The sequence below is a fragment of the Oncorhynchus mykiss genome, chromosome 12 (genome assembly GCF_013265735.2).
Source record: "Oncorhynchus mykiss isolate Arlee chromosome 12, USDA_OmykA_1.1, whole genome shotgun sequence".
Lineage (NCBI taxonomy): Eukaryota > Metazoa > Chordata > Actinopteri > Salmoniformes > Salmonidae > Oncorhynchus > Oncorhynchus mykiss.
In genome coordinates, this window is record NC_048576.1 from 8005013 (window position 1) to 8018919 (window position 13907).

At 44.9% G+C, this 13907-nt stretch overlaps 1 protein-coding gene across 1 annotated transcript; it reads left to right on the forward strand.

Annotated features, from left to right (window-relative positions):
- The first annotated feature begins 340 nt into the window (after positions 1-340).
- On the forward strand, positions 341-13604 carry sdad1 (SDA1 domain containing 1). Its single transcript, XM_021622586.2, has 19 exons — positions 341-577; positions 3962-4066; positions 4374-4472; positions 4579-4689; positions 4786-4958; positions 5052-5184; positions 5296-5397; positions 5503-5572; positions 5687-5790; positions 5871-5928; positions 6338-6473; positions 6674-6771; positions 6953-7029; positions 7354-7483; positions 7671-7774; positions 8052-8236; positions 12908-12992; positions 13080-13244; positions 13370-13604. Exons 1-19 carry the CDS (start codon positions 476-478, stop codon positions 13415-13417), a joined length of 2085 nt encoding a protein of 694 aa, XP_021478261.2. The 5' UTR covers positions 341-475; the 3' UTR covers positions 13418-13604.
- Positions 13605-13907: the final 303 nt, after the last annotated feature.

Sequence of the window (13907 nt, forward strand, 5' to 3'; positions counted from 1 at the left end):
TTGTAAGTAATGTTAGCAAATTATGTTATTCTTCAATAACACAAACTCCAAAGCAAATCAGGGGGAGAAAAATAGTCTCTGTCTGCTCTGTCTGTTTCAATAGGCTAGAATCTGATGTATGCCATCAGCCATCGGTTATAAATTTGATTTGTGTGTGGCTTATGATGATTTCCTGTCTAAATGTTCAAAACAGTACTGTATTGCATATGGTTCTATATCATAACGTAAAATGTTTTAAGTGGGTTATGTAAGGACCTTGATTTCAATATTCTTCTTTGCGCTACACTAGTGCCTACTGTCGGCAATATTTGATTTCCTCCGAATTCACTGGCTTTTGGCAACGCGTTTCACTGCCACTTCGTTTGTCCTTCGTTACGTTCCGTTCTGAGTCTGGAAAAGATGGCGATCTACCAGTGAGCCACGTTGGTATTTTGATAACATATTTATAATATAGACATTTCTTTTTATACCGAAAATGAATAAAATAATGTCCGGTCGACACAACAACAAATTGCCAACCAATCTGCCGCAATTGCAGAACCTGATCAAGAGAGATCCACAGTCGTACACGGAAGAAGTGAGTGTATAAAACGTAGCTAGGTAACGCATGCCAACTAGCTAACGTTAGTTTGACTAGTAAACAAACTAGTTGGCTAGCTTGCTTTACATTGAACTAACATTAGCTATGTTGTGGGATCAATTAATGATGTCATGAATCATATAACTATATTACTAACGTTAATTAGCTACCACCAGCCATTACTATATAGCTAACGCTAGCTAGCCAGCTATCTAGTTATATCTTAGGCCAGTTTTTAGACAGTCTTTATTCATTATCTAATGTATTAATAAACTGTGCCTAATGGCAGTCAATAGCGACACAGCTTGCGAGACATCGCCCGACCCGTTGTTGTACATCTTTTAGCAGCACGTGTCCCGCGTTGGACCGTATGTTTTCCGTAGACGGTTTTGACGTAGCCTCTAGATCTGCATGTCTTTGATTGATGTGCCTTCTGGATAATGCACTCGTTTCCCCCATGAACCGGCTCGTACATAACGCATCCTCCATTCATTACATGTTGATGCAAAGAGTCAATCTTTGTAGTGTTGACCCTTCTTTTTCAATCTGCCCTGGCACGCTGTCAATTAACTTCTGGGCAGCCCATTCTTGCATAATCAATGCTTGGAGTTTGTCAGAATTTGTGGGGTTTTGTTTGTCCACAAGTTCTCAGTGGGATTAAGGTCTGGGGAGTTCAGTTCATTTGCATGGCAAAGCGGGACTTTGATCCGATGAATTGCAATTAATAGCAATCTTCATAACATTCTGGAGTATATGCAAATTGCCATCATACAAACTGAGGCACCAGACTTTGTGAAAATGAATATTTGTGTCATTATCAAAATTTTGGCCACGACTGTACATATGGACATTCCAGGAACGGCCCCTAAAAAGACACTAATTTGCTCCCACCTGTGGAACACATGCCCTCTGTTTCTAACAGAACTGTGGGGAAACAGTCCCCTACGGGTGGGGGTGGCAGGGTAGCCTAGTGGTTAGAGTGTAGAGGTGGCAGGTAGCCTAGTGGTTAGAGTGTAGAGGTGGCAGGTAGCCTAGTGGTTAGAGTGTAGAGGTGGCAGGTAGCCTAGTGGTTAGAGTGTAGCGTTGGCAGGTAGCCTAGTGGTTAGAGTGTAGAGGTGGCAGGTAGCCTAGTGGTTAGAGTGTAGAGGTGGCAGGGTAGCCTAGTGGTTAGAGTGTAGAGGTGGCAGGTAGCCTAGTGGTTAGAGTGTAGAGGTGGCAGGGTAGCCTAGTGGTTAGAGTATTGGACTCGAATCCCCGAGCTGGACCCTGTCTACTGGTCGTCCCCGCTAGCACAGCAGGCCAAGGCAACACTGTGTACTAGCTAGCTTGATAGTGTACTAGCTAGGTAGATAGTTGGGCTCCACTTGGACTCCCAAGTGGCTTAGTGGTCTAAGACACTGCATGTCACTGCAGTACCTGGTTCGAACCCAGGCTGCATCACATCCGGCTGTGAATGGGAGTCCCATAGGGCGGCGCACAATTGGCCCAGCATCGTCCGGGTTTGACCATCATTGTAAATAAGAATTTGTTCTTAACTGACTTGCCTAGTTAAATAAAGGTTAATTCAATTAAAAATGTAATTCATTGAATTAAGTAGTTAGCTAGCACACTGTGTACCAGAGTCCTCCATAGAACTAGCTGGCAAAGCTAGCACACAGTTCCTCGCTGCCGCCTGCCGAACACGCACAGTGCCTGACAGGCGGGGGCAGAGGACACTGTCTACTGGTGTAAGGCTACCGTTGTCGCCCCTCCTTCTGTGGTGGTTGTAACATGTCGGCTCAGCTTCCCCGAACAGTCCCATTACAAGTCAGAATGTTGAACAAACTTCATTTCTACTTTACCTGTTGTCTGCTGATTTTTGCCCCTATTTTTGCCCCTTTGCCCCCCTGATACAAAATATCCACAGGGAAGCGTTATCAACACATCCTTCAGTATGCTGGTCTGTATATTGTTTGTATTTGCGGTTTTTATTTTTAATACTGATGCGATTCGCACTTGACAAACCACAGACCGAATGGCAAACACTTCTAGCTGTTTGTGAGGAAACGCGATTCGGTTGACATTTGGATACATTCGGCTATTGTTTACATATTGTGGATCACGTGAATTAAAATATTCACTGGATTTACAAGTCGACACAGCCATATACTTACCTGCGCACCAAAATGTTGGGCTAATAATACTTTCCTGTGGACATTTTATCTCCACTCCCTACCGCCAAAAGAACCAACAGCACAGACAACCGTTAAAGTTTATCGTTTTATTCAACATTCTGGCTTGTAGAGACTTATGCGTCTTTTCTTTTTTACAGCGACTTCTTTCAGATTGATGTCATGGAGTAACCATGGTAACAAACTGATGTTTAGAAAAGTAGTTCACGTGAGGCAGTTGTGGGTGACGCGAATGGCCGATAACTGTAGGGTGCAGGCAGAATCCTGCCTGAAGTTTGAGAGCTGAGGTTAGGCATAAGGGTTAGGTTTAAAACGAGATTTTAACGAGATAAATTGTAGAAATAGGCAGGGTTTATGACTTTGTGGCTGTGGTAACTAGTGACGAACAGTGCCTAGGCTAGTTCTAATGGAAACATTGTCCTTTGCATTGCCAAGCAGTGCCAAAGAAAGTATTAAATCCAATTATTTAATGCTACCACCCCCTTCAAATCAAAACAAACAGATCCTAATCACACACCTGTTGTTGTTTCACACCTGTTTGCCTGTCTATCGCAATACATTCAGCAACATGCTGCTGTAGACAGGAAGTAGAATGGAGCGTGTGAGCGCAAACATTGACATCCATGTTTGGTTTTGATTTGGGGGGTGTTGGCATCAAACAATTGGATTTAATGTTGTCTTGGGAACTGCTCGGCGACGCAAACAACAATGTTTCCATCAGAACTATCTACCCATTTACGGATACCATCCAACATGTGGGACACGTGCTGACAAGACAGGTACCGCAACGAGTCGGGCAAAATACTCACAAGCTATCGCTATGGAACGAGCGAAGACTGAACATTACTGTTAAAATAACTGAGTTTACTGTTTAACTGTATACGTGACGAAGAGCTTCGTAGGCCTGGTTACATATTTTATACAGTCAGTGACTATTTAGCTAGCTAGCTATGTCATTGTTTAGTAGTAATACATCAGACTGTATTACCGCGCGGCTTATAAGGACGAAATCAGCGGACAACAGGTGGAGTAAATTCAGATTAAGTTTACTCAACATTCTTCTGATTTATAAAAGGACTGTTCCAAAATGTTGGACCCTATATATTAGAGACGAGAGTGGATGTTTATCCAGTCCAAACTCTGAATCGGGAGAGGCTAGCTATGTCAATTCCTGCTGACTTGAGTACATGTTTTAATTTCTAATCTACAGTTCCTGCAACAATATCGACACTACCAGTCCAATGTCCAGATCTTCAAACTCCAGCCTGACAAACCCAACAAGGAGCTGGCAGATCTGGTCATGTTCCTTGCTCAGGTACGATCATCACTCTCAAATCTAGTCCTATAAATAGTATGCCAAATTCATTATATTAATAATCATTTGGATATATATAAATAAATAAAAACAGAAACGTAAATATAGATGTCACGTGATTACCCTAGTTGGGGGTCGAAGCGATCTCAAATCAGGAAATGTCTGTAGGACTGCTGTATTTGTGGGTCTTATTGGAAACCATAAACTGTCCATTATTTATAGATCACCAACTGTAGACACAAGTACACTGCTGATGTTAGTCCTGATGGGAAGCTATCAAACTAAATCCATTATTGTCCTGTTCCAGGTTGGACACTGCTATCTGCAGCAACTTGCCTCCTTCCCTCAGGAGTTGACTGAGATCCTTATGAATCATCATACAGTCCTCGAGCCTGATCTACGGATGGTAAGAGAACAAATCATCAACAGATATTTTCTCGCCCTTGTCAGCTGTTAAAAATAAGTGTAATGTGTTGTTGTTGTTTTTATTTGCGTGTTTCTCACTCGCTCAGACATTCTGCAAAGCCCTGATTCTGCTGAGGAACAAAGATCTGATTAACCCCACCGGTCTTCTGGAGCTGTTCTTTGAGTTGCTGCGCTGTCACGACAAGCTCCTCAGGAAGGTGAGCCCGGAGTGTCTCTGTCTCTCTGCACACCGGTATTGTTATTCCATGTCTATGGTCTGCCTCTTGCTTAGTCTCCTGTTCATCTCTTCCCAGACGCTGTACTCGCACATTGTCCATGACATAAAAAACATCAACTCCAAACACAAGAACAACAAAGTCAACACAACATTACAGAACTTCATGTACACCATGCTGAGAGACAGCAATCCCCTAGCAGCCAAGATCTCGCTAGATGTCATGATTGAGTTGTACAAGAGGAACATCTGGTAAGTTACATGCCTTGGCTCTGTGCTAAGTATCTTCAAAAACACGTCGCCTGATATACATCATTTTTTTAATTTCCTTGTTTTCCGTCACAGGAATGACGCCAAAACTGTTAACGTGATCACGACAGCATGTTTCTCCAAAGTCACAAAGATCCTCGTGGCAGGCATGAAGTTCTTCCTGGGCAAAGATGAAGATGAGAAGAGGGAGAGTGATTCAGAATCGGAGGCATGTGTTCACCACACCACATAGTGGAGGGGGGGGGGGGGTGAACATTTTGATTTGATTGGAGGAGAGACTCCTTGCTCTGTCAGGTCTAAGCCAGTCTCTTATCTCCAGGAGGAAGGTCCGTCGGCTAGAGACCTGATGGTGAGGTACTCTACAGGGAGGAAGACGTCCAAGAACAAGAAGAAGATGGAGAAGGCCATGAAGGTCCTTAAGGTACGCTGAGAGTCCTGTATTTTTTCTTTTTACTCAAGATAGACTTTAACTGGCAATTGTTTTTGTTTGGTTGGTTGTTAGTTAATAAATCTTGATGATTCACAGAAACATAAGAAGAAGAAGAAGGTAGAGGTTTTCAATTTCTCTGCCATCCACTTGATTCATGATCCTCAAGGTATGTATGGTCACCCTCAAAACCACACGCTCATAAACTAAACAATATCTGGAACTTATTTTATGTCTCTCTATATTCTGTTTTTTCCTAAGAAATATTAAATATTTTGCACAGACTTTTCAGAGAAGCTACTAAAGCAGTTGGAAGACTCTAATGAGCGTTTTGAGGTGAAGATCATGATGATGGAACTAATATCCCGACTAGTTGGGATTCATGAGGTAAGAAAATGATATGAACAGTGCAATTATTCTACAATGTAAAAAAGACATTCACGTTGTTATTTCTATTCTTCCCACAGCTCTTTCTCTTCAACTACTACCCCTTCGTACAGCGGTTCATTCAGCCCCATCAAAGAGGTAAGCTCCAAACAACGACAACGGCAGTAATTGGAGTGGGTCTAGTGTTTCCTGGATGATGGCGTTGATGGTGAGCCATAACCAGCCTTTCAAAACACTTCATGGCCACCGACGTGAGTGCTACTGGGCGGTAGTCATTTAGGCAGGTTACCTTCGCTTTCTTGGGCACAGGGACTTATGGGGGTCTTCTTAAAACATGTAGCTATTACCGACTCGGTCAGGGAGAGGTTGAAAATGTCAGTGAAGACTGTACAGTGGTTTTTTTTTTCTTCTCTCCCAGCCCCATCAAAGAGGTAGGTTCTAAGAAAGAGCTCAGCTCAGTCATTGAAAACAAGCGTGCAATTAGTCATGTTGAGTTTTAATAGAACTCCCGAGTTGAAAATAATATTTGTTTTTCTTTCTTCTCCAGAGGTCACCAAGATACTACTGTGTGCTGCCCAGTCCTCCCATCAACTAGTTCCACCTGAGATCATCCAGCCGGTCATCATGACCATAGCCAATAACTTTGTGACAGACAGAAACTCGGGAGAGGTGATGTGTGTTGGGTAAGGGAGTCACTCACACCTATGATTCCTCTGTAACCTGGTTGGATGGCCATTGTAAAGTCATTCACATTCTGCATGTGATTGTTACCATGGATACTGTATATAACACTGTTGTATACAGTTGAGATTTGTACAGCATCAGTTATTGGTTAATAACATGGATATATGGAGTAACAGAGTGTGCGACTTGCTTTGTACAGCATCAATGCCATCAAGGAGGTGGCAGCTCGTTGTCCCCTAGCCATCACAGAAGAGCTGCTTCAGGACCTGGCTCAGTACAAGATGCACAAAGACAAGAGTAAGTAGTCTGTCCTTACAGGAAGTAGTCTGTCCTTACAGGAAGTAGGCTAACATGTCTGTTTTGATTATTTTTCTCTTTAACCATGTGGCTACAAGAGATTATTCATCACGTGTCATAATTAAATCAATTTAAAGGGTTTCAATGAGGGTTATTTAAATGTATTTTTTTTTTTTTTTAGATGTGATGATGTCTGCCAGAGGACTCATTCAGCTCTTCAGAAGCCTGGATCCAAAGATGCTGCATAAGAGAGACAGGGTATGTTGCTGAGACCAATGTAATATACATTTAGAATGATCTCAACATCGTCATGTTTCTCCCTCCCTCGCCCATATGCTAGGCTCCTCCTCCTCTGTGTGGAAGTCCTCTCAGGGCTGAGGTATGCTAGGTGGTTTCTCTATGTGGAAGTCCTCTCAGGGCTGAGGTATGCTAGGCTCCTCCTCCTCTGTGTGGAAGTCCTCTCAGGGCTGAGGTATGCTAGGCTCCTCCTCCTCTGTGTGAAAGTCCCCCCAGGGCTGAGGTGCTGTGAAATGTCATGGAGGCTGCGCTAACTGATAACTTAACCATTGCGTTGTTTACTAGGGTCGACCCACAGAGTTGTCTACCGAGGCTAAGATCCAGGACTATGGCGAGATGGGGGCCAAGACCTACATCCCTGGAGCAGAGGTTCTGGAGGTGGAGGAGAAAGAGGAGGGAGAAGAGGGGGACGGTGGTAAGGATTGGATCGTGTATAGTCATTATTATACAACTGGAAACTTTTACTTGTTTGGTTTTTGCTCATTTTGGATTTATCAAGGACTGTATTTCCAAGATGCAATAGATGTTTTGTGTGGAAAAAAATATGTTTAAATATTGAGTATTTGATCATTTCTTCCTCTGCGTTTCCTCTTCATCTCTAGATGGCTGGGAGAGTGCCAGCAGTATCAGTGGTGGTGATGATGATGATGAGGACGGAGAATGGATCAATGTTCACCACTCCTCTGATGAAGACACAGCGGAAATGGTAGGGTTGTGCATCAACCCCATGTCCGTTTGGTGTTCTGGATTGGTGACCTGACTTTGAAAATCTGGGCTGGCTCACGTTCAATTGAGCACACCGTAGCAAAACAATTTTTATCAGAAAACTAAAATGAGCACTTATTATTGGACAGGTTAAGGTTGTCTCTCCCTGTTTCTGTCCGTTTTCTGCCATTTAGTTCCGAATGAACACAACCCTGGTGATTAGTGTTCTGATTGGCGAATAACGTCTTCTCATTGGCTATTGTATGTGTCTCGCCCAGGCTGAGAAGCTGAAGACTATGGATCCAGAAGAGAGGAAGGCCAAGGCAGCAGCGGTCAGCTCCAGTCGACTCCTCACTCAGGACGACTTCAAGAAGATCCGTCTGGCTCAGATGGCTAAAGAGGTCAACGCTGCCCCGGGCAAGGGACAGAAGAGGAAGATCGTTGAAGATGATGACGGTGAAAGGTCAGTCTTGTTTTCTTGTTATTTTACCTCCGGTCCTATGATTTATATAATTCAAAACGGGGCCGACTTTTTGTTACAATGATGATCCATGTGGATCCATGTTTTACCTGATGGGAATATCTTATTTAAAATGCGTTGATGCTGCGTTTAGACGAAGGACGCAAAAAAACATCATACCAGTTGGTGTAACGGGACAAGGCAGAGAGGGTGACTACAAAAAGCACAACGGTCTGCGTTGCTATGGTGATATCCGTAAAACAAAACAAGTGCAAATGAACATCCGGTAGAAAACAACGCTACGGCAAACAGTTGTAATATTTGAACTCTGGCGGCATGTCCCGTATACCGTGGCGGCTAGGGATAACCCCGTTTAGTCGACCGGTCGTTTGTTTGGTCGACCAAGATTTCTTGAGTCGAGCGGTAGCAAAAAAACGTGACGTACGAGACACCTGTCCCCCCCCCAGGCCGTGGGGATGGTACTGTCCATCACTCTTAAGACATTTGCTACTGAAATTGTACATGGTTATATTACATAAGATCAATGGTGCAACACTAATAAAAACAATATTATTTTATAGCAAATGAGCTTTTTTTTTTTTTTTTTTTTTTCACCTTTATTTAACCAGGTAGGCAAGTTGAGAACAAGTTCTCATTTACAATAGCTTTGGATAGCGGTTGCTGTCCGCGGTTCTGAAACATCAGTACGCTGTGGATTTGGAGCCTTTTTCCTAGACCATGTTGCTATGTGCGTAATAGCAAAGTTACCCAGCATATTGGTGTTGAGAACAATGTGGTGGAGGCAGCAGCGGAGTTAGGCCTTTGCCTTAATTGTCTAAGAGGCGAGGCTTAATTATGTCTATAATCAATAGCCGAACTGTTAGACCCGTGCACCTGGCCACCTTGGCTAGCGTACACTGCGCCCAGCCCGCCACAGGAGTCGCTGGTGCGCGATGAGACAAGGACACCCCTACCGACCAAGCCCTCCCTAACCCGGGCGACGCTAGGCCAATTGTAGTAGTTAGGTGTGCCTAAATCATCCACATCTACAGCGCATTGTGAAAGTATTCCGACCACTTCACTTTTTCCACATTTTGTTTTGCCTTATTCTTTTTTTGTTGTGAATTTTTACCCCTTTTTCTCCCCAATTTCGTAGTATCCAATTGTTGTAGTAGCTACTATCTTGTCTCGTCGCTACAACTCCCGTACGGGCTCGGGAGAGACCAAGGTTGAAAGTCACGCGTCCTCCGATACACAACCCAACCAAGCCGCTGCTTCTTTAACACAGCGCGCATCCAACCCGGAAGCCAGCCGCACTGGCTGCACAATGCGCCGGAGGAAACACCGTGCACCTGGCCACCTTGGCTAGCGTACACTGCGCCCAGCCCGCCACAGGAGTCGCTGGTGCGCGCCGCCATGCTTTTATTTTTGCCGCATGAGCCAAAGAAGAGATTAGTTTGGTCTGTTCATAGTATGTATGTTGAAGGGGGTGTGTCGTCTACGATCATCCACTTCCCTTCATTCACTTCCGTAAGTTTACCCGAAAGATGAGTAAACCGTTCCTTCATCTCATTATAACATCTTTGGTCTGACAGACGTTTAACGTGACACCCAGAATGCATTGTGTAATGTCAACAAACATGGCGCCACACACAGCTGGCAAACAGCTTAGCATTAGCTCATTATAATCAGTACAACCTTCAAAAAAGTATTTTTACAAACATCATAGGTGCCCATTACAATATATGCAATAATCGGAATGCGTTATCTGTCACCAATAATTGAAAACGTGAATACAACTGTAAATACATTAAGCTCGAATACTGTATACTACAGTAGAAACGACAACACGATATACAGAAAATAAGGAACTTACTTTGATAGGAACGCACACCTGTCCAAAGGTGTAAGGACAGTGTAAGGAAAACAACAAGGAAGCCAAAGCCAGCGGCGGCAAGAAAATGTTCAAGACTGAGCAAATATATACATACTTGATCTGTGCAAACATGAGTGAAGTACGGTGGGTTCTCCTGGAAGAGAGAAGTTTATTCCGGCTCAGTAAATCCTCAAACATAAATTGTCCTCAACACTGAAATGGACTACTTCTATGTGAATTAATGAGGAGGTGGAACACACCTCAATTCAAACTGTTGGAAAACAATTTGAAATTGACAAGTTGAAACACAGCCTATAGATAATTAGCAGGCAGCGCGTGTTAACTGTCCTGTTGCGTAATAATCCGATTTCGGAAAAGTGAGTGCATTATGACATCACGTGCATAAAACCACTCACGCTGGGGGAACCGTTAGAGATGTTTGGAACTCACGCTGGGGAGACCGTTAGATGTTTGGAACTCACGCTGGGGTGACCGTTAGAGATGTTTGGAACTCACGCTGGGGAGACCGTTAGATGTTTGGAACTCACGCTGGGGTGACCGTTAGATGTTTGGAACTCACGCTGGGGTGACCGTTAGATGTTTGGAACTCACGCTGGGGTGACCGTTAGATGTTTGGAACTCACGCTGGGGAGACCGTTAGATGTTTGGAACTCACGCTGGGGAGACCGTTAGATGTTTGGAACTCACGCTGGGGAGACCGTTAGATGTTTGGAACTCACGCTGGGGAGACCGTTAGATGTTTGGAACTCACGCTGGGGTGACCGTTAGATGTTTGGAACTCACGCTGGGGTGACCGTTAGATGTTTGGAACTCACGCTGGGGTGACCGTTAGATGTTTGGAACTCACGCTGGGGTGACCGTTAGATGTTTGGAACTCACGCTGGGGAGACCGTTAGATGTTTGGAACTCACGCTGGGGAGACCGTTAGATGTTTGGAACTCACGCTGGGGAGACCGTTAGATGTTTGGAACTCACGCTGGGGAGACCGTTAGAGATGTTTGGAACTCACGCTGGGGAGACCGTTAGAGATGTTTGGAACTCACGCTGGGGAGACCGTTAGAGATGTTTGGAACTCACGCTGGGGAGACCGTTAGAGATGTTTGGAACTCACGCTGGGGAGACCGTTAGAGATGTTTGGAACTCACGCTGGGGTGAACGTTAGATGTTTGGAACTCACGCTGGGGTGAACGTTAGAGATGTTTGGAACTCACGCTGGGGAGACCGTTAGAGATGTTTGGAACTCACGCTGGGGAGACCGTCACGCTGGGGAGACCGTTAGAGATATTTGGAACTCACGCTGGGGAGACCTTCACGCTGGGGGATACCGTTAGAGATATTTGTAACTCACTGGTGGAAGGTTAATAAAGTTAATTGTGGAGAAGGCTGATTCACAGCTGAATGTGGGGCGAAACATGGTCAGGCTGTACCGTGCTGGTTTCTTGAGAACAGGGACATCAGCTGCAGGCACCATCTTTCCCCCAGAAAGTGACTGGGTCACAACCACCAGCCTGCTCCTTCACACCTATTTGAATCAACTCCATTTGTAGTGATGCAACATCTACCCATCTGAAGATCTGTTTTGCTTCTTCTTCTGGTCCGGATTGACCCTTCTCTGGGTCTGGGCCAGGATTGACCCTTCTCTGGGTCTGGGCCAGGATTGACCCTTCTCTGGGTCTGGGCCAGGATTGACCCTTCTCTGGGTCTGGGCCAGGATTGACCCTTCTCTGGGTCTGGGCCAGGATTGACCCTTCTCTGGGTCTGGGCCAGGATTGACCCTTCTCTGGGTCTGGGCCAGGATTGACCCTTCTCTGGGTCTGGGCCAGGATTGACCCTTCTCTGGGTCTGGGCCAGGATTGACCCTTCTCTGGGCCAGGATTGACCCTTCTCTGGGCCAGGATTGACCCTTCTCTGGGTCTGGGCCAGGATTGACCCTTCTCTGGGTCTGGGCCCGGATTGACCCTTCTCTGGGTCTGGGCCCGGATTGACCCTTCTCTGGGTCTGGGCCAGGATTGACCCTTCTCTGGGTCTGGGCCAGGATTGACCCTTCTCTGGGTCTGGACCAGGATTGACCCTTCTCTGGGCCAGGATTGACCCTTCTCTGGGCCAGGATTGACCCTTCTCTGGGTCTGGGCCAGGATTGACCCTTCTCTGGGTCTGGGCCAGGATTGACCCTTCTCTGGGTCTGGGCCAGGATTGACCCTTCTCTGGGCCAGGATTGACCCTTCTCTGGGTCTTGGCCAGGATTGACCCTTCTCTGGGTCTGGGCCAGGATTGACCCTTCTCTGGGTCTGGGCCAGGATTGACCCTTCTCTGGGCCAGGATTGACCCTTCTCTGGGTCTGGGCCAGGATTGACCCTTCTCTGGGTCTGGGCCAGGATTGACCCTTCTCTGGGTCTGGACCCGGACCGCCAGTTGAGTTCGGTTGCCCTATTGGTCACCTGCATGCGATGCATTCATGTGTCACGTAAAGAGAACAAGGTTTTTAGGGAATGTTTTTTTCCCCCCGCTGCAGCAGAGAGGAGAGAACGACAACGGGTGCACGTTACACAGTCACTCGTTGTCTTTTTTTACACAGCACAGCAAGTCTGAGCCCAGCCTGGCACAAATCAATTACGGTCGGATTCCCTTTAGTCTTCTGTGTGTCTTTTTTAATTATTTCATCAAACCAGCTAAACGTAGCATAAGTGTGATAAATACTCATGCAAATAGTTTAACTGCCATTGTGTGTGTTTGTGTGCGTACGCATCTTAACTAATAACATGTCAAATCGTTTTCAGGGGGGAAATCCTTACCTTGAGAGACATTGAAAAGCTGCACAAGAAACCCAAGGCAGACAAGGAATCAAGACTTGCCACTGCACAGGTGACCATCTCAATCAAGAATGTGCTGAATTCTAATTATCGTATTCTTAGGATTTCAGCAGATCATGTGATTTTGTTTTGATGGTAGGCTGGCCGCTCGGATAGGAAGGAGTTTGTGAAGAAGAGGAAGGAGAAGCTGAACCCGTTCGCTTCCACCAGCAACAAGGACAAGAAGAGGAACAAAGACTTCAGGATGATGAGACACAGTCGAAACGTACGGACCAAGAACAAGAGATCCTTCAGAGATAAACAGGTACATTAAGTTTGTTTTTTGTTTTTGTGTTCAGCGTAATTGGAAAATGTGTATTTTTGTCAGTATTATTTATCTCTATGTTGCATCTATTTCTCTTTCTCTCTCTTCTCTCTCTCTCCATACAGATTGCTCTAAGAGATGCACTCATTAAGAGAAAGAAGCAATACAAATAGCGATGTCGCTGTGGACTCTGGTTCCTAAGGAAATGATGGCTTCCTTGAACTTGGGCTGTGAAAGGAAGATGGGGAATGGTTCATTTTAACGTGTTAAATCTTGCTGTCCTTGTTTTTTTTTCTTCTTGTTAGGTAGTAGGCTGTAATCACACTGCCTTCTATTAAAATATTTACTGTCTATCGTTTACTCCTTCTCCTATTTGCATTTTTGTTCAGTTTGCTTCATATTTCCATACACCTTTTTATGTGAAGATTATGTTCCTGCCAACAAATGAAATGTAACTCCTCTAGACTGACGTGACAGACAATAAATAAATGCAGACAGGATTTAAATGTCAAGATTTCCAGGACACAAACGCATATAATGTACGGACGGACAGATCAGTCCACTTCATTACGATGCCACCTTCAACCCCTACAGGTAAGGACAGGTTTGAGTTGTTGTAATGCTTCTCTCAGCTGGAATTCATTCACACTTAACTGGTATTTA

Excerpts from the sequence above, each read along its gene's own strand:
- sdad1 (XM_021622586.2), top strand. The coding sequence starts at position 476 with ATGAATAAAATAATGTCCGGTCGACACAACAACAAATTGCCAACCAAT. Across the intron at positions 5,573-5,686 it reads CTTGATTCATGATCCTCAAG|ACTTTTCAGAGAAGCTACTA; the intron begins GTATGTATGGTC and ends TATTTTGCACAG. Across the intron at positions 8,237-12,907 it reads GAAGATGATGACGGTGAAAG|GGGGGAAATCCTTACCTTGA; the intron begins GTCAGTCTTGTT and ends AATCGTTTTCAG.